The 24,981-nt window shown below is 38.0% G+C and overlaps 1 protein-coding gene across 1 annotated transcript in view; it reads right to left on the bottom strand.

The window, feature by feature from the left end:
- The window catches only part of PRUNE2 (prune homolog 2 with BCH domain), a gene marked incomplete at both ends in the record, with an annotated part of 135,736 nt that extends 112,625 nt beyond the window's left edge, over positions 1 to 23,111 (bottom strand). Inside the window, one exon of the mRNA XM_079549004.1 lies at positions 23,076 to 23,111. Coding sequence (XP_079405130.1) covers positions 23,076 to 23,111 — 36 coding nt within the window. The remainder of the gene's footprint in view (positions 1 to 23,075) is intronic.
- Positions 23,112 to 24,981: the final 1,870 nt, after the last annotated feature.

Raw genomic sequence — 24,981 nt, 5'->3', positions numbered from 1 at the left:
TCGCCCGCTGGCAGTGCAGGGCCTGCTGCACCCCAGGTACGGTTGCCCTTTAGGCTGCCAGGGCACACTGCCGGCTCATGTTCCTCTTGCTGTCACCACAGCTCCCAGATCCCCGTTCCACAGGGCTGCTCTCCAGCCTCTTTTTCCCCACTCGGTACATACATCCAAAGCTGCACCATCCCAGGTACAGAACTGGGCATTTGCTGTTGTTAAATTTCATATGGTAGGTGATTATACAGCCCTCTGAATTTGTCAAAATCTCCCTGTAAGGGCTCTGTACCATAAAGGGAACAGTTTCTCCTAATTCTGTGAAAATTTGCTATCATTGTGAAAATAAATATGAATAATGATACCTAGTGCCATTTCGGGAAAAAAAAAAAAAAAAAAAAAAAAAAAATTGGAGAAAACATACACTGCACAGATGCTATTTAAACATCAAAAGAAGCATCACATAACTAAAAATATCAAAATTATCGTCTCCTTTAGAGGTTACATTTGTTCCATCAATTGTTTTGACTCTGATTTTGCATCATACTAAAGTTTTACATGTCCACACTCCCTTGCTTCTTCAAATTTTTACACTGAGGGACAGCTTTGGAGACAACACTTGCAGTGCATTACAGATGTCAGTAGTACTCAATTATATCTGACTTTCAAAATGGATTATTTTTGGGATACACTCGCCCACCCATGTTTGCCCACATTTTGGAAACCTAACTTTTACACCGTGTGTTTTGACCCCAGTTTTACTTCAAGAAAAAACTCCCTTTACCCTAGACATTTTTAATAAACTTTACCTTAGGGAATTAAAGAAAACTGTATTTTTATAATAAGATAAGTTGAGGAGGGGAGAAACTTATTCAAATGACCTTAGGCTCAATAAGAAGATCATACTGCCTTTTCTGCCAGTCAAAACAGGATATACTCCAGTATGGCTGAAAAAGGAAAATATTCACAGCAGAAGGTTATTTAAACCTGAATCAGCAGTACTTCAACAGCCAGTCAATAACATTCCCTATCAAAGAGATTACTAAAGTAGAAAATCAAAGTTGTTCTTTTTGTTTTATGCCACGCTAATTTGAACAACAAATGAGTTGTGTTCTCCACATGAAGGTGTTCTCAACTAACACCTGCACATTAGCAGTACATCATACAGCAATTCAGACTTGCAAAGAACAAGTGCTATTCATATTCCAGGTTGTCTTTGGTTTCTAAAGTCAGTAACAGCACACCTTTGAATTTTCAGGTCAAGTTACATGGCTCTTTTTCCCTCTCCTTTCCAACTGAACATGCAGAGGTGAGAATAGATTATATGTCCACTCATAGCAGTTGAAAGCACTCATCTACTTACGGATTGCCCTTACCAAGTAGAAGTGTTCCCTGAGATACCAAAAACAAATGAGGTAAAAGTAGAAGGTAGAAGAGCAGGTCGTGTTAATGCCAAGAGGTGATTGATATGAATAATTCCCTACAGCATACATTGCAGAATTTGAATAAACTGTAGAAAACAAAGACTGAGAGAAGAAAAAAAAAAAAAAAAAAAAAAAAAAAAAAAAGTAGTGATGGTTTTTATCTTTTTTTTTTTTTTTTCGGAGAAGTCAAGTGGATTCAAACTCAGGTAACATAGTTCATTTATCTGCCTCTGTCATGGACTTAACATTTGATCTCAGGGTGTCCAAGAATCTTAAATTGTTCTCTGTTGTAGGAAGCAATCTTCCAACTGAAAAAAATGTACTGAACCTTTAGAGCTGAGCTTCATGTTTCTTAGTTAGAATAAGCTTGAGGTGATAGGTAGCAAATTGAAGAGAGATCACATCCTGAAGTGAGCCAACAGCCTTGTTGCATACATGATCATATAATGAGACTGAATTGTTTGTTTATATATAATACATAGTTTTTACTCTGTTCTGTACTTTTTTTTTATTTTTAATACCTTATGAACTCAGTGTTTCTTCTAAGAATTCATTAATGCACTGTGGATATTTGAGACCATATTGCACTTAACACAAACATAATACAGTTGCATTTCCGCATTTTCTTTTTGCTTTAGGTCTGCTGTGCACATTTTTATCTTCTCTTGAGTTCATAAGCTACATTTTAAGTGATTTAAGACATATAAACAACAAAATCATAGTCACTATCTCTCTGCCCTATCTTCAGTTGAAAGGGAAAGTTATAGCTGGAAAAGATGATCAGGAGGCCAAAGTCACATTCAGCTTTGCCTTTTCTGTTCAGATTTACAAAGTATCATAATTTTAAAATGCCTTGATTTTTTCTCTGCTCTCAAATAAGACTGCCTCAGAAATAAGGTTTTTAATTGTTTTTGTTGTTACTGTTCTTGGTTCCTGTCTTGGTGGGAGCATTTTTGTTGTTGTTGTCATTTTTATGTTCATAGCATTTTAGTTGCTAAATCTTTTTCCACACTGAAAAATCACTTAATGGTATCTCTGTACTGTCCTTCATGCTGCAAACACTATTCCCAAAATAATTTTTCCAAAAGCCTCCTCTTATCAGTGCTAGTCTCTTTTTCCATGAAGGGATTCTATTCTTATAACAAGCTTGAGTTTAAGCATGTTTTCTGAGGTTGCTGTGTTGCAGAAATTGAGCACAGATTAAAATTATTTTGTAACATTGTACTTATTAGTGAAGTGCACTAAGAATAATAAAACTATCACTTGATTTTACAAAATAATCTATTCTTTAAATTGAGATGTTTCTGTAAGAGAAGCATGTGCCATGTTGTTATAAGACACTGCCTTTTTTATTCATACAACTGGTTATAGCTATACAATACAGATCCTCATACAATCCTCACCATAGCACTCGTGTTCAGATCCACAGATGTACTCTATACAAGCAACACAAAACATATAATCACATTGCTGTATTACTTTTGTAATATACTTTTCAGCATACGACTAGTCACTAATAATCTTAGAATATAGGCTCATCCACTGCACATGAATGAGACAAAAACAGGAAAAATTTAGAATATATTTAGAATTCTAGATAGAGATAAGTTACGCTGGGTTCAGGCTTGGGGCAGAAGGAATATGGAACCTTTTGTAACCATATGCAGCAGATTCATCCATACATTTTAAATCTTCCTGGTCTTTGTGATGTGGGTTTTCCTCTTTCTCCGACTGTTTGGGCTGTGTCTGACTTGCCAATCCACTCACAAAATCCAGACATATAATTAATATGTACTATGACCCGCCGAGCATTTCTTAGAGCAGGCTGAAACCAAACTGGCAGATTTTTTCTCAACAAGAAAACAGATTCAGTCATAAACCAACACCCACATTAATATGGTTGGTCTCAGACCTTCACTCATGCTGACATGAGATTCAAGGGTAGATTCTGCACTTTGTTCTGTCATTTTACTGGCAAATGCACTACTTCAGAAGTCAATGACATTTGACATATCCTGTATTTTGTCTTCTGTGCATTCCACATTCCTATGCACATTCCTCTTGTGATGACAAGCACCCCCCTCAAACCTTTTCAAATTGCTCTTAGTCTGAATCAGACTTCCCCATCAATCCTTGAAGCACTGAGAAGAAATTCAAACATATTTCTTTGATATCATTTAGCTCACTGCAGATTTTTGCTGTGTTGTAAGCACAATATTGAATGCACTAAATAACCTCATAATCACATTTAAAGGCTTAGTGATCTAGTGCCACCAATGCACTAAAATATATGATAACAAATGCAGTCAGCATTTTCCATACCATATGCTTGTAAATGTTATTCTGCAGGGAACCAATTAAAACTATGGAAAAATTGGAACACAGACATATGGAACAAAACAAAGCAACTTATCTTGTCACCATGGTGCTTGCTCAGTACATTGATTAGGGAATGGTGATATTATAGGCAAACAAACGCCACTTTAATTAAAGTGTGCTGAAAGGCAATAAACAGTAGCAATCTAAAATCTTCATTTTTGCTCTGCTGATGTTAGTTTTAGTGCTAATGAGACAGAAGATACAAAACACACTCCTGTAAAAAAAAAAAATTACCTCAATTTTATTTGAAGATATGTAATACTAACATTCAATGAGAAAAAGAAAACTGAAGTGAAGTGCTTGGATCTCAGGGAGATTTAATATACTACTACATTTCAGGAAAAAAAAAAGAGTTAAGCGCGTGTTATCTCTTAAAAATTTTTCTACCAAGAGGTAGCATATTAAGTGAACTACTGTCTCTAATCATTCTATATGTCAATGATTAGATGTGCAATTAAGAATAGAGGGAAAAAACAAACAAACAAACAAAAAAAAAAACAGTAGAAATGGAAGAAATAACTATCAATTGCTTTGAAAACTTTCCTCTGGAAGAAATAAAAAGTGGGGAGGTGAAATTATGATTTACCATTCAGGCTTGGGACAAGCTTGGAAAGATCTACAGGATGGAATAAGATCAACTTAGTGTTTTCTGTTCTCTCTTGTACTACAGAGTCCAGCAGTATCATAGTTCCAAAGTCTCACAGAGCATCACAGTTCCCACTGAAAAGATTCAAAAATAAAAATAAAAATATAGAGATTACATATCTTAAGTGAGAATCATTACTACTTTTGCACAGTGTCGGTGACACTTTGTAATATTTATGGTGATGATGATTCAGCTCTAAACTGTAGCTCCATTTTGCGTCATTTTGTCCTGTTAGAGCACATGTGTGCCTTAGCAGACAGAAAATTGGTGCAAAACCGAAGGAACAAATTATATTAATTTTACTGATCATCATCCAGCACAGCCAAGGTCTGTGGAGAGCTGCTATATAACAAACAACCTTTCTCTCATAGAGTAATAGCCAGATTGTCACTGTAGCTACTGACTCCATGCACTATCCAAACAGAAGTGCAAGCTTCAGTACTTATAAATATTCTTATATTCAAATATTCAAAAGACAGACTTTGTATGGCACAGAAGTTCAGTTTTATCTCATAAGTGATATGTAGCATAGAGAAGAATAGAAATGCTCTCTTTATAGAAACAAAGAGCACTCAGTACTAAATACTAACTTCACAGTAAGCACATGAACTATTCCTTTAAAACTATGAAAAATTATAAACAAAATCATTTAAATTGTACTTTAAAAGTAAATTGAAGCATTGTCTATATTACAAAGGAATACAACAATTTATTTAAAGATATATCATACTATTAATTTCTGTTTATAAGTTTGGGTAAGAATAAAAATAATATGAGAACAAGGAACCCACCCTATGAGAGATTTATTTTGTTTATAGTTTAGTTCAGTTTCATCCATCCCAATCAATGTTTTCACAACAAGTTACTTCAAAATTTTATTAAGAAAAAGTAATAATAGAAATAAGTGGAAAAATTCACATATGAAGATATATTAATGACTTAAACAAGACATCCTACCTCCTACTACCTCTTCAGTGATAGTTTTGCTGAATACACAAAGGAATTCTCTCTGTTAAAAGCGTTACAAACAATCTGCCATCCCTCTGAAACTGCAGCCCTAGCTAATTCAAAACACAACCATTATTTTGGTAAGACAGTGACTACAGCAAACAGAATAAATTACATTAATATTTCAACTTTAACCTTTAATTGACAGTATCTGTGTAATGAACAGTATTCTCTTATTTTTTCATTTAACAAAGTATGATTTAGTTTTAATTTATGGGGAACACAAATAACTGCAGCCTTCCCCACACAGGGAGTTTGATTTTTTTGAACCCTCGAGCTCTTGGCTTTCGGTTAGAAAAAGCCGCATCCATTGATTTCTCTTTTTGCTGTTGTTAAGAACAAAAGGTCCAAAGGTGAGGAGAGAAATGTAAGCTATCAAAGAACAGTCTGCTTCCTCTCAGGCTGATACTTTCCTTCCACCAAATTACAGAGCTATAAACTTTCTAAGCAATTCTGAAGGTAAAAATTAGAGATCATAACAACTCTCCTAGGTCACTTCTTACAAAGAAAGAAGTCCTTAAATGTACATAAATAAATAAACACATTTGAAAGTAAACAAACAAACTAAAACAGCCCTTGGTATATAAAAAGTACCTACGGAAGCCAAAATATCTGATACAGAAGACAACAGCCAGACTCCTATTTCCTACTTGCAGAGTGCACAAGTGCTGATAGAGCATTTACATTTTGCCCAAAAATACAGTATAGCATAGCTCAGTGATCAGCAACACACCATACTCCATCCAATGGACATTTGGTATATATCAGTAATTCCTGTGTGGCTAGCCTAGAGGTTCAAGTTATTTTTTATGAATATATATATATATAAATATATATTTTATAAATATATATATATAAATATATATTTTATAAATAAATAAATACATACACACACACACACACACATATATATATATATAACCTTTACAGATACTGACCAGTATCCAGTTAAGCGCTTGTCAGAACAGGAACACTTTAAATTAGAAACTGATGATGATTTCATGATAGTACATTGTAAGGTCATCACTCTCTGTTCCCAGTCTGCTATTTCTTTAGCTTGTGAGTTCTGCTTAGCTAATTGCCTAAGTCTCCACAGATTGGAATACCATTACACAGCATTTTATGTTAAATAAGTATTTTTAACAGAAGAAACAAGAGTATAACTACGTGTGGCTTTCTTTCCCTTACACAGGAAGCACATGATGGGTGTATTATGCTGTTGAAAGGATATCTGTTCACTGTTAATGCAATTAGAAAAGTCTATTAAAAAGAAATAGGTCATAATTCTTTCCTATTTTAGCAGCAAAGTACAGTATTTTTTCTGAGGATCAGTCAAGGAGGAAAGAATAAGCTAAAATGGCAACATGTATCTCTGCAGTTCTATTTGAACATTGTACGTCTAACTTCAGGCGGAATTCATATGCATAAACACCAACATATAGTTGTCATTTCTGAATAAAACAAGCACATCATTCATCTTGAATGAACATTTTGTGAACATGAACATTTAAGCATTGAATAAATTTAAAAATATTTGAGATATTTCACTCTATTGATCGCTTAAGCAGATCAGTTAACCCTTTAAAGACATAAAGACCAAACTGCATGTGGCTTTATGATTTGAGTCATACATTCCAGGCAGAGCAATGTATGAGAAAAATTTTGAGAAAGAGGTCTCCTGACTTGAGCAGAGGAGGTTCACATCCATGAGCTGAAGCCATATGAATACTACATTTCTGTGATTTTAAAGCCAACCTTACAAATATAGTGCAATGATACATAACCACATACAAGCTTTAACATATGTATGACACGAAATACATGTTATAAGTTGTATATTGTGAAGCATTTGGGCCATTCAGCATGCAAAAGTTAACTCTGCCAAGACAAATTACATTCTTTGCTCCAGTGACATGCAGTCTGTGAAATCATCTCATGTCGTGCATACAAAGCAATAGTTGTGCTTAACATAGGAGAATCACCGAATCATAGAATGGCGTGGGTTGAAAACAACTTCAAAGGTCATCTAATTTCAACTTCTCTGTTATGTGCGCGGGTCACCAACCACCAGACCAGGCTGCCCAGAGTCACATCCAGCCTAGCTTGAATGCCTCCAGGGATGGGGCATCCATAACCTCCTTGGGCAACCTGTTCCAATTCGTCACCACCCTCTGAGTGAAAAACTTCCTCTGACAATGGGTAATTTTGTACTAATTAAATGAAATGTACACCAAGCTGCTCCGCATAAATGGAATTATCTTCATCTCAGGTATACTTCAGTATTAAAAAAAAATTCAGAAAATGTAGTAGTAAATACTGAAGTGATTAAATCTCCTAATATATAACTCCCGGGGGGGGAGGGGCGAATGAAAAATAGACAATCAAATTTGGAGGTCTGAATACTTTATAAGCAGCAGGGCACATAAGACAGTTATATTCATTGTCTTAGCACTTCTTTCAATCATCCTGGCTGAGTGATACCAATAATATAACAGTCAGTATCCAAAAATTCAACTAGCAGAGACTCAATACAAACGCTCTGAAAGATAAAGATTGAAAAAACTGAATAAGTAAAACAATAAGACATTTCAGAAATCCTGTGCAAAGTAAGCACAGCATTATGATAATGATTTTTCAGGAATACTGTCAGACAGGAAAGTACCTTTTTTTAGCATAACGTAAGTATAACTGACCCCAAACAGCATAGATCTAATCCTAATACAGCTCAAACTGAACCTCCAGCAAAATCAAAATTGCAGAAACAGCATAAATCTTAGTAAAACTTTTCCAGAAAACTGCTATGCTTGTTCTATTTCCTTCAAACTATTCTTGGTTGTGCCACAGAGCACTAAACTGTGCTAGTGGAAATATGGCAAACAACTTTACTTAATTTCTTATTATTGTTCTCAGTAAAAAAAAACAAAAACAAAAAAAACTCTGTTCTATATTTGAATTCTACTGTATGAATGATTTTTCAGCCAAGCTCTCACATCCAGATTTTGAAAATCTGGATTGATTTAACTTTAAATTGACTTAACTTTCAATTCCTAAATATCTTCATTATTTTTAAAATACTTCCATATTTTATAGTTTTAGGGATTTAGAGATTACTGTGAAGAAATCTGACGTATTTGTTATGTGATGATGCTATGGCACACTCCGTGGAAAGACTAAATTCATCAAATGACAGACGCAAGATGCCTAGAAGTACGTGCTTCTGACACTTCACATGTAGGAGTAGGTGAGCGCACATACTCACTCAGGTACATACGCTGGCTATATCCAGCGAGACATGATGTATCCTCCAGATGCTATTTCATATTCAGGAATATGTGAGAGCTGCTGCTATAGAAGTTTATCAGGCTTTTAAATGAGATGTAATTCCAGAACTAACATCCTGCACTGAAGCTGTATATAAACAGCAAGGGGTCCTATTTTCCATCTTGCCTAAGAGAACGTAAGATCTACAGTCAGTCCTATGTGTATTTGCTCTGATTCTCTTCATTATCAGAACTATGTAGTAATTTCTCACATTTCAATTCCCATCCTTCTCCTAGTTTCCAGCTACAGCTGCTATACAGGACTGAGGACTAGGATAGAATACTATCACACCTCACTTACTGTGCACATTAACATTACTGACTGCAACTAGTAATAAGAATACATCACACAGCTCTTCCATGTCTTTCTTCTCACTGATAGCAACAGCAATTCAAGGATTTGATACTAATCTCTATAATTAAAGGCTAGATAAAAATCAGACTTGCTGATAATCTGTTCCCCAGGGACACTTCAAAAGATGCACTTGTGGAGACAATGTGTTCTAAGGCACAGAGACAAGAAAGCTTTAGTATAAGGGGTTGGGTGACAGAGTAACCCACCAAAATTAGAAATAATCTTGTGACTCAGTATGGCCTTCTTCACAGTGAATAGAAAGCCTTTCTTCTCGCAGGCTGTGCAGCAGCAGAAGTTACCACCAATGAAGAGGAGAGGGAGGAGAAAACCCTATCTCTATGACACCTATTTCCAATTCACATTTGTCTCATTTGAGTTATATTTCTCTCTGGCCTTCCAGTACAACTATCTATACTACATTGTAAAGGCATGCCAGGAAAGAGACCTACTTATGAAATCTCGGTGGGTTTGAGCTATTTTAAGCTTTATGCATGTTGATTTACGTTAATTAAATGCCCTCAGAAATGATGGCAATTACACAGAGATGGGCTCTTGAAATTAATCCTTCTCTAACAGTAGTATCTAAAAACTATAGACAGAGTATACAAGCATATTTTCAAGGCAGGCTTTCACAGTTTAGTTTGATTATTGATTGGACCAGGAAGCAAATATTACTGCATTCAATAAATGATAACTTTCACACTGTCATACTACTCTCACTTTTATTTTTAGTGGTTTTCACTCCTTGGCTTTGATCAATTATCCCAAATAAAGTTTCATGATTCTTACCAAAATGTTCCAACTTAGAAGTGTCAGATCAGAATCTTGTTCAATATGGTGCTAGTGGGTGGGTACAGAATAGGGCTTCTAAGCTCTTCAGTATTCTGCAAAGATGCATAAAATGCAAGATAATTCCCTTCCACTGCTTGTTAACTACTCTAACACAACTTTAGTTGTTCTGCTAAATAAGCAGCAGCTTTTAGCTCCCAATGTACACAGCATCTATCAATCTAGAAAGATTGAGTAACTCACTCTCACATTATCAAAATAATGGGTTACTATCTAAACATTTTGAAATGTGTTAAGGAGTCCTCAAAATACTTGAATTAGAAGGCATGCCATTCCTTAGCTTCTCTAGATTGACATAGATGAATAGCTTACTGTAAGGGCTAAATCTTTTTAACTGGAAGATAAATGATCTTTCAGCTACAGCTGTGTACAGTGTCAGTGGCATCCAGTCACCTGTTCTGTTTACTGGAGCTGTGGATTCTGGTAGCATCTCAGGGGGAGAGAGCTTAGCCTCTGCTTCCTGTTAAAAATGACAGTCAGTTGATTTTAAGTGCATTCTCAAGAACTGTGATTCTCTGCATATATCTGTTAATGACATTGTTATTGATATTCAGCCTTCAAATGTACATAAGAACACATCGAATTATGACTGCATTAAAAAACAGACCTATCCCAGATTTTTTTTAAAGCTTGCAAAAATACGTTATTATTTATGTTTCCATATTTCTCTTAGTTTCAAAGAAAGAGCTAGAATCTCTCCATATTTCCTTCAAATTGAAGTGAAAATAGACCACTAAAAGTACCTTATGTCTTCAGTTTTGTCAGAAATGTGAAAGCTACGGCAGATAACAGGGCACAAAGAAGATCAAGTTCCCCCTTTCTTTAGAGATGTAAACTTCTCCAGGAGCACAATATTTCTCATATTTATGAAAGATGACATCCAAGCCAGCTTTATTCAGTCCTCCAAAATTTTCCTGCACACCTCAACACTTGCTAGAAGAAGGCTTCCTAAAGATAAATGGAAATTAGAACATGCTACACTTACAAGCTTGACGTCAGTTATACTTGTGTACACGCAGTCGTGCAACTCCAAACAAGGGTACAAACATGCAGGATCATGGACACACAGACACCATTTCTCTGCTGGTTCAGTGGGATTTTACTAATCCTCAGCAGTGCACTGCCACTGGATTTAAGCAGTTAAGACACAGAACACTGCCCAGGGGCTCCCTTGTCCATTAACCTACTTTCTCTGTAAGTGCTTGTGCTTCCCTGTGCATGCAAGTGACAGCAAGTGAGCAAAACTAGATAAAAGTCTATTTTAAAAACCATAGAATCATTTGAGGTGGAAGGGACCTCATCTAGTCCAGAGATCATCTAGTCCAATTCCCCTGCAATGAATAGGGACACCTAAAGCTAGACTATGTTGCTCAGAGACACATCCAGTTGATCTTGAGTATCTGAAGGGACAAGGCATCTATCACCTTCCTTTCTTTCACCTTACACTGCTTTGAATGCTGTGTATTTTAATCACCTTTTGATTTTTCAAATTGGGCAGAACCTGCCCTGCTAGGAACTCCACCTGTAACTTCTGCTACTACACTACAGGATTGTTGCTACCACTCAAAAAAAATGATGCTATGAAATACTCCTGAGTTCTTTCTGCCCTCTGCCATAAACCTACCATTTCTTATTTCTAGATTACCCGTGAGTTTCATTTGTATAAGCACTTCTAATTTATGGAAGTAAAGAGAAGATGCTGATCTTTTAGCATAATGTTCACTCAGTATCAGTATTAGTTATCTGTTTAGGGGGAAAGAAGCTTGATTTTAATCATTAATTAATGTGGCGACTAACTAGGTTGCCTCTTCCACAGCATCATCAAACAGCACCAATATAAGCTCTTAAAAACAGAGATGTGCAAAGAATTAAAACATATATCTAACTAGCTTAGAAGGTTAGTGATTAAGTACTCACTTAACGGTGGAGGATACATGTAATTAAGCAGGGCTAGAAAGATTTAGAATATCATTTCACATCTTATTTAGAATCCTGCTTATTTTCCAACACGAGAGGCAAAGAGAAACAACTTCACAGACAGGCAAGATGAGCTGTCTTGTTATCTAGCAATGGATAGCATTTTGTAAGGTTGAAGAGAAGATGGCAGATGATGCATAACCATGTGCCAAAAGGCCAATTTATCCTCAACATTGTAAGATGCTCAGAAGCACCCATCTGTACCTCATTTATTGGCATAGAAGAAAATGGTGAACTGCAATATTACAGACAGTTGTGGAGAACCACAAAGAACTCCTACTGCAGCATAGTGAAATTGTTTTAATTTACTGTGGGATTCCCTAGAAGTTACAAGGTTGTGTCAAAAAAGAAACAACAAGGTAAACTCATCTGCTGTAAACAAGCATTTAAAAAAAAAAAAAAAAAAGAACACCTTTCTATACAGTGTTCCATTTTAGCAGGCAGAAATTGGTTCCTGAATTCTTATCAGAATTGTCATTACTTGTTATTTTGACCACTGTTGCAGCAGAATTTTAATTTCCACTGTAATAGAAAAACGTCAAAACAAGAATAAAATCTCAGATAAGCTCTGCAAGATGCTTGAAAAACAAAGCAAAACAAAAAACAATAGAAAACACAAACGTTTTCTTATGGTTTTTGCCACCATAGATACTGGTAAAGAGGCACGTCTGAATTGTTACATATGAGTACAGACATAGAACACATAAATGATTTAAGCATTTCTGTAACATGTAACTTTAGGTCACTCTATTTCCAAGAATTAAGACCACTGCATTTTCGGTCAAGTGGTCTTCATATTTACCTAAATTTAACTAAGAATATTTCTTTAGATCAGTTTGTTTTCCTCTATAAACTGCAGTTTGTGTTTAACTTAGAATCTGTAAATAAATGCTCTTTTCAAACCCCAAGACTGTAATGGCCCCAGTCCTGATACAGCTGGGAAAGCTGTTGTTTATTTATTTATTTTAAGAAGTTTCAACACTTTCATATTGAGACAGGCTTGCACAGCTATTCTGCAAACTTGGTAAAACAGAGGAACCAAAATACTTCAGACTTGACCTTAAAAATCTCTCTACCATTTGCATTATAAACTGCACAAAAGCTGTCAGTCGAGAACTGTGCAGTGATTTTGAGAGGTGAACAAATAGACACTAAGATTAGATCACTTAACTCATTTTCTCATGTGATCTAAAACAGAATATGAGTCCGTGTCTCTAAGAGATGAAAGACAAGAACTCCAGGCTGCACCTCTGTCTCATATCTGGAATGACTGCTTTAATGCCATTCTGCTCTTACGTCACTCTTTTAAAAAAAAAATAAATGATGCCACTACTTTTGCTTTTTCTTGCTAAACCTGTCAATACTGAAGTTCTAGTGTACATTAAATTCTTAAAGGAAGGAACAAATCCTAGAAAGTGGCACAGGGTTAACTGTTTTTATATGACTTTACGTACCTCCTCTCAGAATATCCAGAAAACAAAAAACAACAAATGGATTAATATATATATATATATATATATATATATATATATATATCCTCTCATGTACAAAACAACTTTTATTAAAAAACAAACAAAACAAAACAAAAAACACATTATCTGGTATACAACATTCTGTAGCTGGTTTCAACAACACTGCAATTTTTCTGTTGGTAGTCCCTGACAAAAAAGTGAAGGCTCTAGAGTTACACCCTACCACAGAGAGCTCAGTGCACACATTTCCCTTGGGGTGGCAGGGAGGAAGTCCCTCTCACTGCATACTCTACCCAGTGAGATGATTCAGTCTGTTAAGCCCTAAAAATTTAAACAATAATTTCAGAGGAAAAAAAAGTCTCAGTTTCACATAAACTGGAATTAGAATATTTTTCCTTATGAAAACTTTGCTGCAGCTACTATCTCAGCTATTGCTTCAATTAAATCAAGATGAAAGACATAAGTTATATATAAAAAAATGTTTGCTTGCTTTTCTCCACTACAGTTCTTTCTTTGAATGGAATGGATAATTACTATTTTTATGCTTCCTGAATTAAAAGATCAAAAATTTAAAGCAACGGAAAAATAAGTCCAAAAATAGGAAGGCCAGAAATGAAATCACAGTTTTACTATCTTATGTAGTCTTTCAACTTGATAAAGTCACCTACTTCAAACATCTTAAAAACCATTCAGGAGCCCAGTGAGATAGACTTCCCAACATTTCACAGAGGCATCATGGCTTTCCAGTACTTGAAGGGAGCATATACACAGGAGGGAGAACAGCTGTTTACAAGGGTGGACAGTGATAGGACAAGGGAGAATGATTTTAAATTGAGACAGGGGAGGTCTGCATTAGATATTAGGAGGAAGTTTTTCACACAGAGGTGGTGATGCACTGGAACAGGTTGCCCAAGGAGGCTGTGGATGCCCCATCCCTGAAGGCATTCAGGGCCAGGCTGGATGTGGCTCTGGGCAGCCTGGTCTGGTGGTTGGTGACCCTGCACACAGCAGGGGGGTTGAAACTCGATGATCATTGTGGTCCTTTTCAACCCAGGCCGTTCTGTGATCCTTAAACCCACAGTACACATGTGTAAGGACATTTTCTCTTCTAGGTTATGTGAATACTCAAAGATTCAAACAGATTTACCTGTAACAAAACTAGTTAGGCATACAAGGAATTTCTATAGACTGTATGCATGCACAGACACAGGAAGACACTTTCCTAACAAGTTAACCTGTCACTGTGTTCCCTCTGACTCAGCTGTAATCCACTCAAGCCTGCAAATGACTTTGACTGCCTGTTAAAACCTTTGTTAAGTAACGGAGAGGCTGCTGAATCAGTCCGCTGGTCATTTGCCAACTGACTATATTTAGGAGAGACTGTCCCTGTCCCTGCTGGCGTTTTACAAGTTTACCGTTTGTTGCTGTTTCTCTGAAAAGTCAAATACATTCCGAATGGAGAAATCCTGATTCTCATAAGGAAAATTAAAAAAAAAAAAATAAAAAAATAAAAAAAAATTGTCATTGGGCTCTGCTAACCCAGCATACAAGGTTCAGTGAGAATTACCCTTTCCCTGCCAGCATGCCAGCTAGACTCTATGTCTCCACTTCTTTTAATGAGTCATGGTAGAATCTGAACAATTCAGGATTCTTATTCCATATCAACTCATCTTCGCTTTTTCAGTCACTACTGTATAAAAGCAAAGCAGCATTTATTAACTTCAGTAATTCTTACGCTCTGTATCACAATGTAATCATTGTACAACAAGATTAACTATTAGAAAAAAGGTCACCACAGCATGATGGTTTGTCACTCAGAGGCTGGTGCAACAGCTGATTTCACTAGTTTGTGTCTAGCACTGTGTGTAGAGACAGTTCCACACAGAAGACTAAAACAGAATGAAATCCATGTCACTTACAAAAAGAAATAAACACTGTGATCCAGCAGAATGTTTCAAATAGTACCAAAAAGGTAAGTCACATCAGACAATTACGCTGCAAAAATTACTCTGTGCTCTAGACAGCAATTGACGTAGAGAGGCCTAAGGCTGATAAATTGAGGCTAGATGGAAATTAACAAAAGCAGGTTATGACTGTGCAAAATGGAACAGGGCCAGCACATTAGGTCTATTAGGTCTATTACATGCTGTTCTGTTATTGTTAAATGGCACTATGAAGAAGGAAAGCACTGTCTGACATCAAGCTGTCACTCTTTTCTGAAATGTTCCTGACATTTCATTGCCAATCCACTGTCCTTTACTGTGCTAGTCCACTGGCTTCTAGAACAAGTGATATCACTCCAGTTGTTACAGCCCTGCAAATAACTATGGACACCGGTCATCATTTTTGGAGAAAAAGAATAAAACTGGAATATTATCAAGTCACTGATGCACTGAATCTGACCTCCCTCAGAACTCCAGGATGAGGAGCAGGATTTCAGTTCTGATCACGGCCTGCCTCTTTTAAACTGAGATTCCACATTTTCTACCCAGTAGAACCTTGCCATAATCTCAAACTAAGCTTGGCTAGAGCAGGGCTTTCACACCTTCTCCTTTTCCTCCACCTCTCTCTCACAGGGACATACAGGAAGTACTAAAGCCATCCTACCCATCTCTCAGGCCCGTCACCGTCAGCCCATGTTCTGTTTAGATACACAAATACCCCAGCTCCCATCCTACTCTCTGCCAACTCCAGCAGTTTTTCTTCCTGATCAGCCTCTCCTCTCCCTTCAGAGCTGGCACTCAAGCTATCATTACTTGATGTTTTAATCTCTGAAGCATTCTTTGGCTCTAGCAAAGGCACCTGGCATGAAACCCTTGCACGAAACAACTTTCCCTGGTGCACCACTCCAACACCAACATCTCACTGCCAAGATCTCCTTGCTCTATCACGTTGAACAGAATCTGTAACCAATGATTTCTAACCTTTACAAACCTTCCTCTGTTTCTATCTCCTGTTCAGAATAGGAAATGTTCAGAATAATGAAATGTTAACTTCTATGTTCATCTGGTCAGTACCAAAGAGAAACAGAGAAAAGAATTAAATTTTGTCATCTCCAGGCATGCTGTCTCCATGCCTTTTACAAACCATCCTCCTTAATGCAACATCTTCTCAAAGCTGCTCTTTGCCAAACATTAACAAATAGATTAGGATATGCAAATATTATCACCTATTATTATCCTGCTACTGCCTTGGATTCCACTGTTCCCTTCAATTTACTTTATGGATTCCTTAAGACATGCACTGGATAGAAGTTTTTATAAATTATTTGTGTAGCTTCTTGCATAATATGTCCCGGTCAATATCACAGTGATACTCTTAAATCCGTGCAGCATGATACATTAGTAAATTAACTTACAGTGCACTGAGATGACTTTGGGATTTTCTTTTCTGCAGAACACTGAGAAAACTATGTCAGCTGTACAAATTATTCAACACCCAAAAAGTTACTTAGACTAGAAATTTCCTTCATTTTATTTACTCTGACTTTACCACTTTAAATGGAAATTTCACCAAGAAACTGCCTTATTCTTCTGCTTCCACTTCTCTTTTGTGTGTGTATGTGTGAAAAAAGAGAAAATATCACTACATCTGAGAAGGATAAAAGCCAGGAAGAATAGGCTGTTGTTTAAAAACTGTTGTTCTCCAAAAAATTCATCCATCCAAAAAAAAAAAAATTCCAAGAGAATGCATGGTGAAAAAGCATTTTCACCTCCCAAGTTTCTGCTGGATATCTGCAGTCTATATGACTTTCCTGGAACTGCAAAGACTATTAAATTAGACTGCATGTTTTCCTTATAACTGTAGATTGATCCTTCAAATAGTTTTAAATATGTTCATCCAAACCAGGGTTTATTTGGATTTACTTTTAAGGCAGGGGTTCTGCCCTTTCTCTGGGAAATTGGTCTCACAGCTAGAAAGCTTACATTTCCAGAAACATTTACTTATTTCTAGGCTTCTTCTGACCTTTTCAAGATTTCTTACTTACATCTATGCACATGAATTATTCTTTGCATCGCGATTAGTACTCCATAGATCCAGAATGCTCTTATTCTCAGCTTAGCAGTAATTTAATCAAGTGTTACATTTAGTTCATTCATTCTTCCTTGCAAGTCAATCCTTTGAAACATTTTAATAAGATTCTCCGAATTCTTCCTCCAGTTAAGAAACATTTTTGGTTATTTGGTACTCTAAAGAGAAAGAAACATTTTACTTGAAACTGCACAGTGATGATGGAAAAGACAGTGAGAATGTAGGGTATAACTCTTTCTGATAATGGTAAGTACATGTGTGTGTATACAAACATACCAAGGTCTATTCTGCTTTATTAGGTGATCTGAAGATTGTGTCCCAGAACTGCATTCTTTAAAACAACTCTGTCACAGTTCCATCTCCTTGTTGGTGTTCTCCTGCTGTCAGGTTTTTTCTCTTTATATTGTATATTTTGAATTAATCTTCAATAGAATCTTCCAACACATTTTTCCAATCATTTCACTTCTCTCCCTAAGTCCCTGAATATCTGTATCTGCTCAGCACTCCTCACAACTTCACAACTTTCCTTGTCTGAATTCAGATATTACGGAGTTTACTTTCTTCTAGTTTGTTTAAGGAACAAAAGTTTAATCATATGGAAGGCTCTGATTCTGCAATATATCTAATAGCATGTAAATCCTACTTATGTGAGTTTTCTTGCCTTTATCAATACCATTACTAGTACTTTTCATTCTGTACATGCTGTAGGTGCCCTGCTAAATAAAGCTTAGTTCTCTGTGTGCTGCTGGATTAATGCAAAGAAGATACATGAGAGAGTAAGAGTTGATTACTCTCAACACTTAAAAGCCTATTTTCTGTCTCTTTGCTTAGATAAGTTCCCGGGAAGATAACTTCTGCTTCACTTCTATGTTTTCTCTTTCCCATAAAGCTACTACTTTATTCCAGATAAATCAAGCACTTTTTTCAGGGTAATAACTAGCTATGGTTGATTTAAAAAAAAATAAAAATTAAAAAAAAAAAAAAGGCTCCAGATAAGCAGATAAAAAGCAGATGAAAGGCAATATGAATAAAGATGTGACTCAGCTTGTTTTTAAACTGTGACCACATAAATCTGCTCAAGTCATGCCATCATCAGTAATTGTTCCTTAACTTCTTTGCTTCATAAACACAACATTCATTTTTCATAGCTGCCAAAGCAACACCTCAGAAGACTTTTAGTAAATTCTCAAGGGCATCTCCCTGGTCATGGGCCTGATCCTTCCTTTGGAAAACGTCCAGTCACATCGTCCAATTTTTCTGTGTGCGCATATTTCTGGGAGCATGATTCCCTATTTGCAGTGTATTATCCTGCCAGGTTTAACACTGGTCTCGCATTTTAGACCCTTCTTCACAGGAAAGGATTAAAAGAACTTGAAGTCTGTTTGGCTTTTTATTCCCCTCCCAATGCTGTGAACGGCTGAAGATGACACAGCATTTAGAAAGATTATTTCCACAGCTAATCTACAATTCACTGCAGAGGGAGGGCAATCTTTCCCTTGCTAATTTAAAGCAGTTTGCTGCAGAATGTGGAGGTATCAGTATCATCTGCACATTAAGCCTTTTCCTAGGCTCATTCTGTCCTCTTTGACTTCCCTGAAGCCAGCATACAAAGCATTAAGCTCCCAATTAAGCACAGGGAGGACAGTTAGTCTGGCTGCCAGCCTTTGTCTTAGCATCTTCCCAAGAGAATTCTGAATTTTCTTAGTTTCTAATAACAAAATTCTTACTGTTTTTTTCTTGACAGGCTCCTTTGATTTAACTTCTCACAGTCGTTTGGCCTCACTGCATAACTGTCTGGGGCACACGAAATTACTTGAAAGATACCAAACTTCACTATCTGATTCAGCAAGCAGTATATCACATAGGAATCCTCCTAAGAGATAGTGAAGAGCTAAAAATTGGTGGGCTAGAGAAGAAAGTGGAACAAATGGTTGATTCCCTGCAGGAATGAAGGAAAACATCTGCAAAGGACTATCCAGAAGGATTTGTGCTGGGAGATGTGCTGTTCTTCCTATGCATAAATAATAAATAATATTACTTCCAGTAGGACGAACAGGCAAGTAATGAGGTGATGAAGGCTGTAGACTATACCAGATTATTTAGGAGTCAAATCTAAAGCTGCAAAAAAAGAGTCATGACACTGAGGGACGAGGCTAAAAAGTGCAGACTGTGGGAGAACATTAAGAAACAAAGCCAACTCTTCTAACTGTATTTTGGTACGCAGTCAGATAGGCTTTAAATTGGGTATTACTAGGCAGAAAGCACATCATGTTTCCACTGCAGATACTATCCTGAAAGCATCAGAGAAATTGCTCTCTGACAGTAAAATAAGTAGAATAACAAGAACTCTGAAGAAAAGGGGGAAGAAAGTGAAACACTGTTCTACTGTAGAGTCTACAGTGTATAAGTGTCTTAAATACTACAGGTGGTTTGGGGGTCCATGACTTTCAAAGGGTTAATAAGGTTACAAAATCCTCTGAGAAGCCATAAGAATGAGCAAGGATAGCACAGGGCTCAAATAAGAACAGGCAGTGGAAAATGTTAGCTTAGAAATGTTTTGAGAGAAGAGAATGGAGGTATGGTAACATTCCTTAACTAAATGCCACTTATTCAAGGCATAAGAACCTTGGAGCACCCATTAAAATTGTCAAGGAGGTGGTTTGTAATAAGCAAAAAGGGTTTTTCCCCATTCATAAAGAGAATATTAAAAAATGATAAAACTCTTACGTCTCTAAAAAAATTCTATGATTCAAGGATTTTGTAGGAAAACAAAGCACAAAGAGATTTCAAAACAAGCAACAAATAAGTCAACCCAGACAACAGGCTCTAACTGTGGCTAATAGGTCAGTTCTGACACACATTTTAATCTAACCTCTCAAAACCTTATATATAGATATACATACATACATACATATATATATATATATATATATATACATACAAGATTACAAGCAGTAGAATATATATATATATATATATATATATATGTATATGTATATGTATATATGTATGTATATATGTATATATATACAATGTAATATCTTATATGTAATCTTCCCTTGGTCAAGACAACATTGTTTGACCTTTGGTCTCACCCAGCATAGAACCATACTTGGTAAAGACTGGGGAAAAAAAAGAAAAAAAAAAAAAAAGAAAAAAAAAAAAAAAAAAAAAAGAAACTTATAAGACCAAACCCCACAAATGTCCAAAAATTTCAGTACAGCATCTGTTATATTCTGCCATCTTTTGTCTATTCCTCCTTGAATTTACACAGAGTATGCATAACCTATATAGAAAATAATTGAAAACTTTCTATGTTCATGAGAAATCACAGAAGAAAAATTCTTCGCTCTCAGAGAAAGAAAAGCCTGATGGAAACTTCACTTTATAACATGTAGATAATATATAATACGTACACAAGAGCCTTAAAAAAAATTAAAATAAAATAAAAATGTGTAAGTCTTTTCTGTGGTATAGTCCACAACTAGAATTTGCTCCATGTAGAAAAACAGCCTTGATTAATGTTGTGGCTGGAGCCAGAGCCAAATGAATGATGAAGCACTTGCAGTAATAGGTTCCCCTGCATAGTCTGGAGCAATTGCTCTTCTGGCATGCTCTATAGCTATTGTTTATGAGTAAAGAAATTTTTCCGTTACTCAGGCTGAGAAGTATTCATGTAGTCTGTACATTGTAATCAGTTTAGCCTAGTAAGATTTTACCTACAGCATGGAATACTAGCATGGTAAAACTGGCATTGTCAACCTTCTGTGCAGCAGAACGGAAATATTCAGTTATTTTACTCTGAATTATCTTTTTCAGGCTACAGTGCTAGAAATGAAACCATCAAGTTGAAGCCAACATGGAAGAGGACGTTCCAGCATCCAGACCCTTCTTCCCCAGCCAAGCTCAGCTGGCATGGCTATACAACACAGAGCTAGGAGGACATCCCCAAGCTCTCCAAGTAGAGGAGACTGCTCCAGAACAAGCTTTCTCCTCACACAGGTCAGAAGGCACAAAGAGAAGTTTTCACACCTTCTGAAAACCCACAGTGAAGCAATAAGAAAAGCTACAATTCAGACACTGAGCTCTACATTTCCTCTAAATCAAATAAATTAATATCTTCTGTTACCCACAGGCTTCTTCAGATTACATTTTTCCAGATAACTCCTGCCTGATTTCCAACAGCACTTCAGAAAGATCAAGAAAGTACTTGCTTCTGGAAACAAAACCAAGCTGCTCTCTTTACTAGTGATATAGAGGGGATCACTACCATAATTAATTTCTACTAACATTAAGTATGGCCACCTTTGATATACTTGGCCAGAACACATGTCAAAGATGAATCTCCTGTTCAAAAGTTGCCCTTTACAAAATGCTGATGTGAAATGTGTTAAGAACCTGTGACTGCTCTATGCAGCATGTTTCAACAAGGCTACTAAAGTTTACACTGCTTATGTAAAAAAATGAGTGAAACAGTTTACAAGGTCCTAAGCAGACTGGAACGTGATCAAGATGACACAGCTCATGCTTATCCTTTACACCTGCCAACAGAGTTAGGTGCTAAGAGATCCACCAGGGGATTTACTTTATCTCCTATCTTGCCATTCCTCTAAGGACTGCATTCATTCTCTGATTTCTAATATATGCATGATAACAAAAGATGTTATGAGAAAACATACTTTACAAACTATTAACTACAGTGCATGATAGCTATCAGAGAAAGAAGAACTTTCAGTTTCTCAGTCTCCAGAGGTTCATGGCACGACCAAAGAAGTGGGGAGGCCTTGATGCTCTAATTAACAAAGTTTTCTACAGCGGCTCTCCAGAGGGTGAGAACACAACTCCAGCAGCACACAAGTTCCAAGCCCCAGAAAACATGAGGCAAGATCAGCAGCAGGGAATTTTATTATTATTATTATTATTATTATTATTATTATTATTATTATTTCTACTAACCCGTGGTTATTTCTATAATTGAACCCACTTCTTAGAACTGAGATAGTGAGCAGGAGAGCTGCCCACAAAGGCTACAGCAGCAAAACCAAGTTTTGCACAGATATCGGAAACAAGGCAGCCCGAGGTCACACAGATCTTAAAAACATCCCACTTCTGCACTGCACCTGAAAGAGACGGCAGTACTCGCTGCTCAGCGCCAGGTATCAGCCACTGCACGCAGCACCAACGCGCTGCAGCTTCGCAGAGCCCCGCCAGCACAGCCGGGCGCGGAGCTCCCACGGCAGCGCTGCAGCTGAGGAGCTGCTCTGCCGCCTCCTCTACAGATTCTCCAGTCCTGCTTATCCAAACTGTCCCGGGACACTTACAGCACAGAAATGACAGTCTTTCAGCGTCTTCTGATATCATTTTTCCTACTCAACTATACAACTTGATGCACCTAGAAGTCAAAACAAACGCTCAAATAACCCGAAAAAGGCAGGCGGCCACCTCCGAGCACGGCTTCGCGCACTCTTCAAGCTGAGCGTTATTCAGCAATAATTACAGGGCAGCAACTTGTGCCGGCTCCCCCGGCCACGAGCCCCAGACAGAGCTCCCGCAGAGCCCGCGGTGCCACGCCCGGGGCTGCAGGCGACCAATGCGGCTGCGGACAAGCGGGGCGAAGCCACTCACCAGGCGGCTCCGAGAGCGCTGCAGGAATTCCTCCATGGCGCCGGCCGGCGGCACCCCGGACGGCACGGCACGGCACGGCACCGCGCGGCACCGCACCGCTCCTCCCCGCCAGCGCCGCACTCCCGCTCCGGTCCCGCGCTGCCGTCCACGCCCCGCGCCGCGCCCCGCCGCGCCCCGCCCGCCGCGGGCGGTGACGTCAGGCCGTGCCGCAAGCCCCGGGCCGGGAGGTGGGAGCCGCGGGTGGCCGTGCTGCGTGCCGTCGTTGCGCAGTGCTTAAGCCCTTGGCGCGCTTAAACAGCTCGTTATCAAAATGACAGACGTCGGTACTTCGCCGCTGCGGTAAAAGCCTTTCTCGTCTCTGCTACCGCGGGCTCTCAGTGCAACAGGTGCGCGCTGGCGGCTCTCCCGCGGGCCCCTGCCTGGGGTCACCGTGTCGCTGCGGGGAGCGGGCCTCCGCCTCGGGAGCTCCCGGCCTTGATGCCTGTTGTCACAGCCCACGCGTGTCCGACGGAGCGCACAGCAGTCTCGCAGCGCCCGCTCTCTGCAGAGCAGAAGTGCGGGGCGGGCTGCGGGAGGTCACACGGTGCGCGGGGGATGGGGCAAAGTGCAGGGTTCGGCTCCCCGAAGCCTCACGCCAACGGTGCGCAGCAGCGTGATGCCTTTACCAACTGTGGGTAACCGACCTGGTTGGTACAGGTTAATGGTTCCCTTCAAGTTGTGCCTCACTGTGAAGTTGGCGGGGACTTATTCTTAATACAGTCAGTAGCACGAGATTTGAGGTTGTTTTCTCCCATGTATTATTTTATGGCTCATTGAAGGCATTTCTGTAAGAGCTGAGAGCTCCTGCTTCCTTATTAACACATTTTTCCGATGAGTGTAATTCACTCCCATTTGATTAGTTGATTCTTTCCTGACACTTTGCAGATCCTGTGCCTGAGTTGCCTTGTCATGGTCAATCTGTGCTTCTTCATCATATATTACAGTTCTGGAGAACAGGAAAAAAAAAAAACTGATCTATACCATAAACACTGGAACCCAAATGGTACATCTAAATTGAGAGCAGAGTGGACTGAAGCACTGTGTGAGTGACATGGAACAATATATGGTAAATGTTCTGCAGGAAAAAGAAGAATAATTTTACTACATTTACAGGAGCATTTATTTCACTGAAACACATTACTTAATGATCCTATCCAAATTTGGTCTTTCCCATTATTCTGTTGAAAGGCAGTTCTCGTGGCAGATCACAATTTTTGCACTGCTTTTAAAACAGAAACTGGAGCATTGCAGCACAGGGATTCCAGCATGTTTTGAGGTGCAGAACTGGTGTCAACTGAAAATGTTTTGCCAGATAAAAAATCAATACAGTCTTGTGAAATGAAGTAAGGATATGTTTTCCCTCAGCAAACTCTACAAAGCACATTAAAAATAATAATAATAATAAAAAAACCAGCTTGCCACTCAGACCTCAGGAAACTGAGGTCTGGCAAACTGATCCTTAAGCCAGTCATTTTTGCTGTGTATGTACTTAAAGAAAATACAGTAACAGAAGGCAAGCTCTGAGCAGCGAGTAGCTGGAGAATGAGAGGACGGAATTGCTGAACAGGCAGCAAAGTTGTGCTTTTACAAGTTATACCAATAAGCATACTTAACCCCTTATACTCTAAATAAGTTGTTTTGAGTAATTATTTCTGTGCACATCTAGTGAGTTGGTCTCTACATGGTTATGGGCAGAGTCAGTAACCACACTCTAATGTTAATATGAGTGGTCTTCCAGTGAGTTTGGGAGGATGTGGTGGGTTCTTTGTGATCCACAATCAGTGTCAGACTGAAGATGGCCCCAGTACAGTTATGTTGAAAGAAAGCAGGGTGTCTGAGCCTCTTTCTTGACAATCTGTATCTCTTA

This window comes from Tetrao urogallus (genome assembly GCF_951394365.1).
Source record: "Tetrao urogallus genome assembly, chromosome: Z".
NCBI lineage: Eukaryota > Metazoa > Chordata > Aves > Galliformes > Phasianidae > Tetrao > Tetrao urogallus.
The sequence above is the reverse complement of the archived record's forward strand: the minus strand, read 5'-3'. Positions and strand labels throughout refer to the sequence as shown.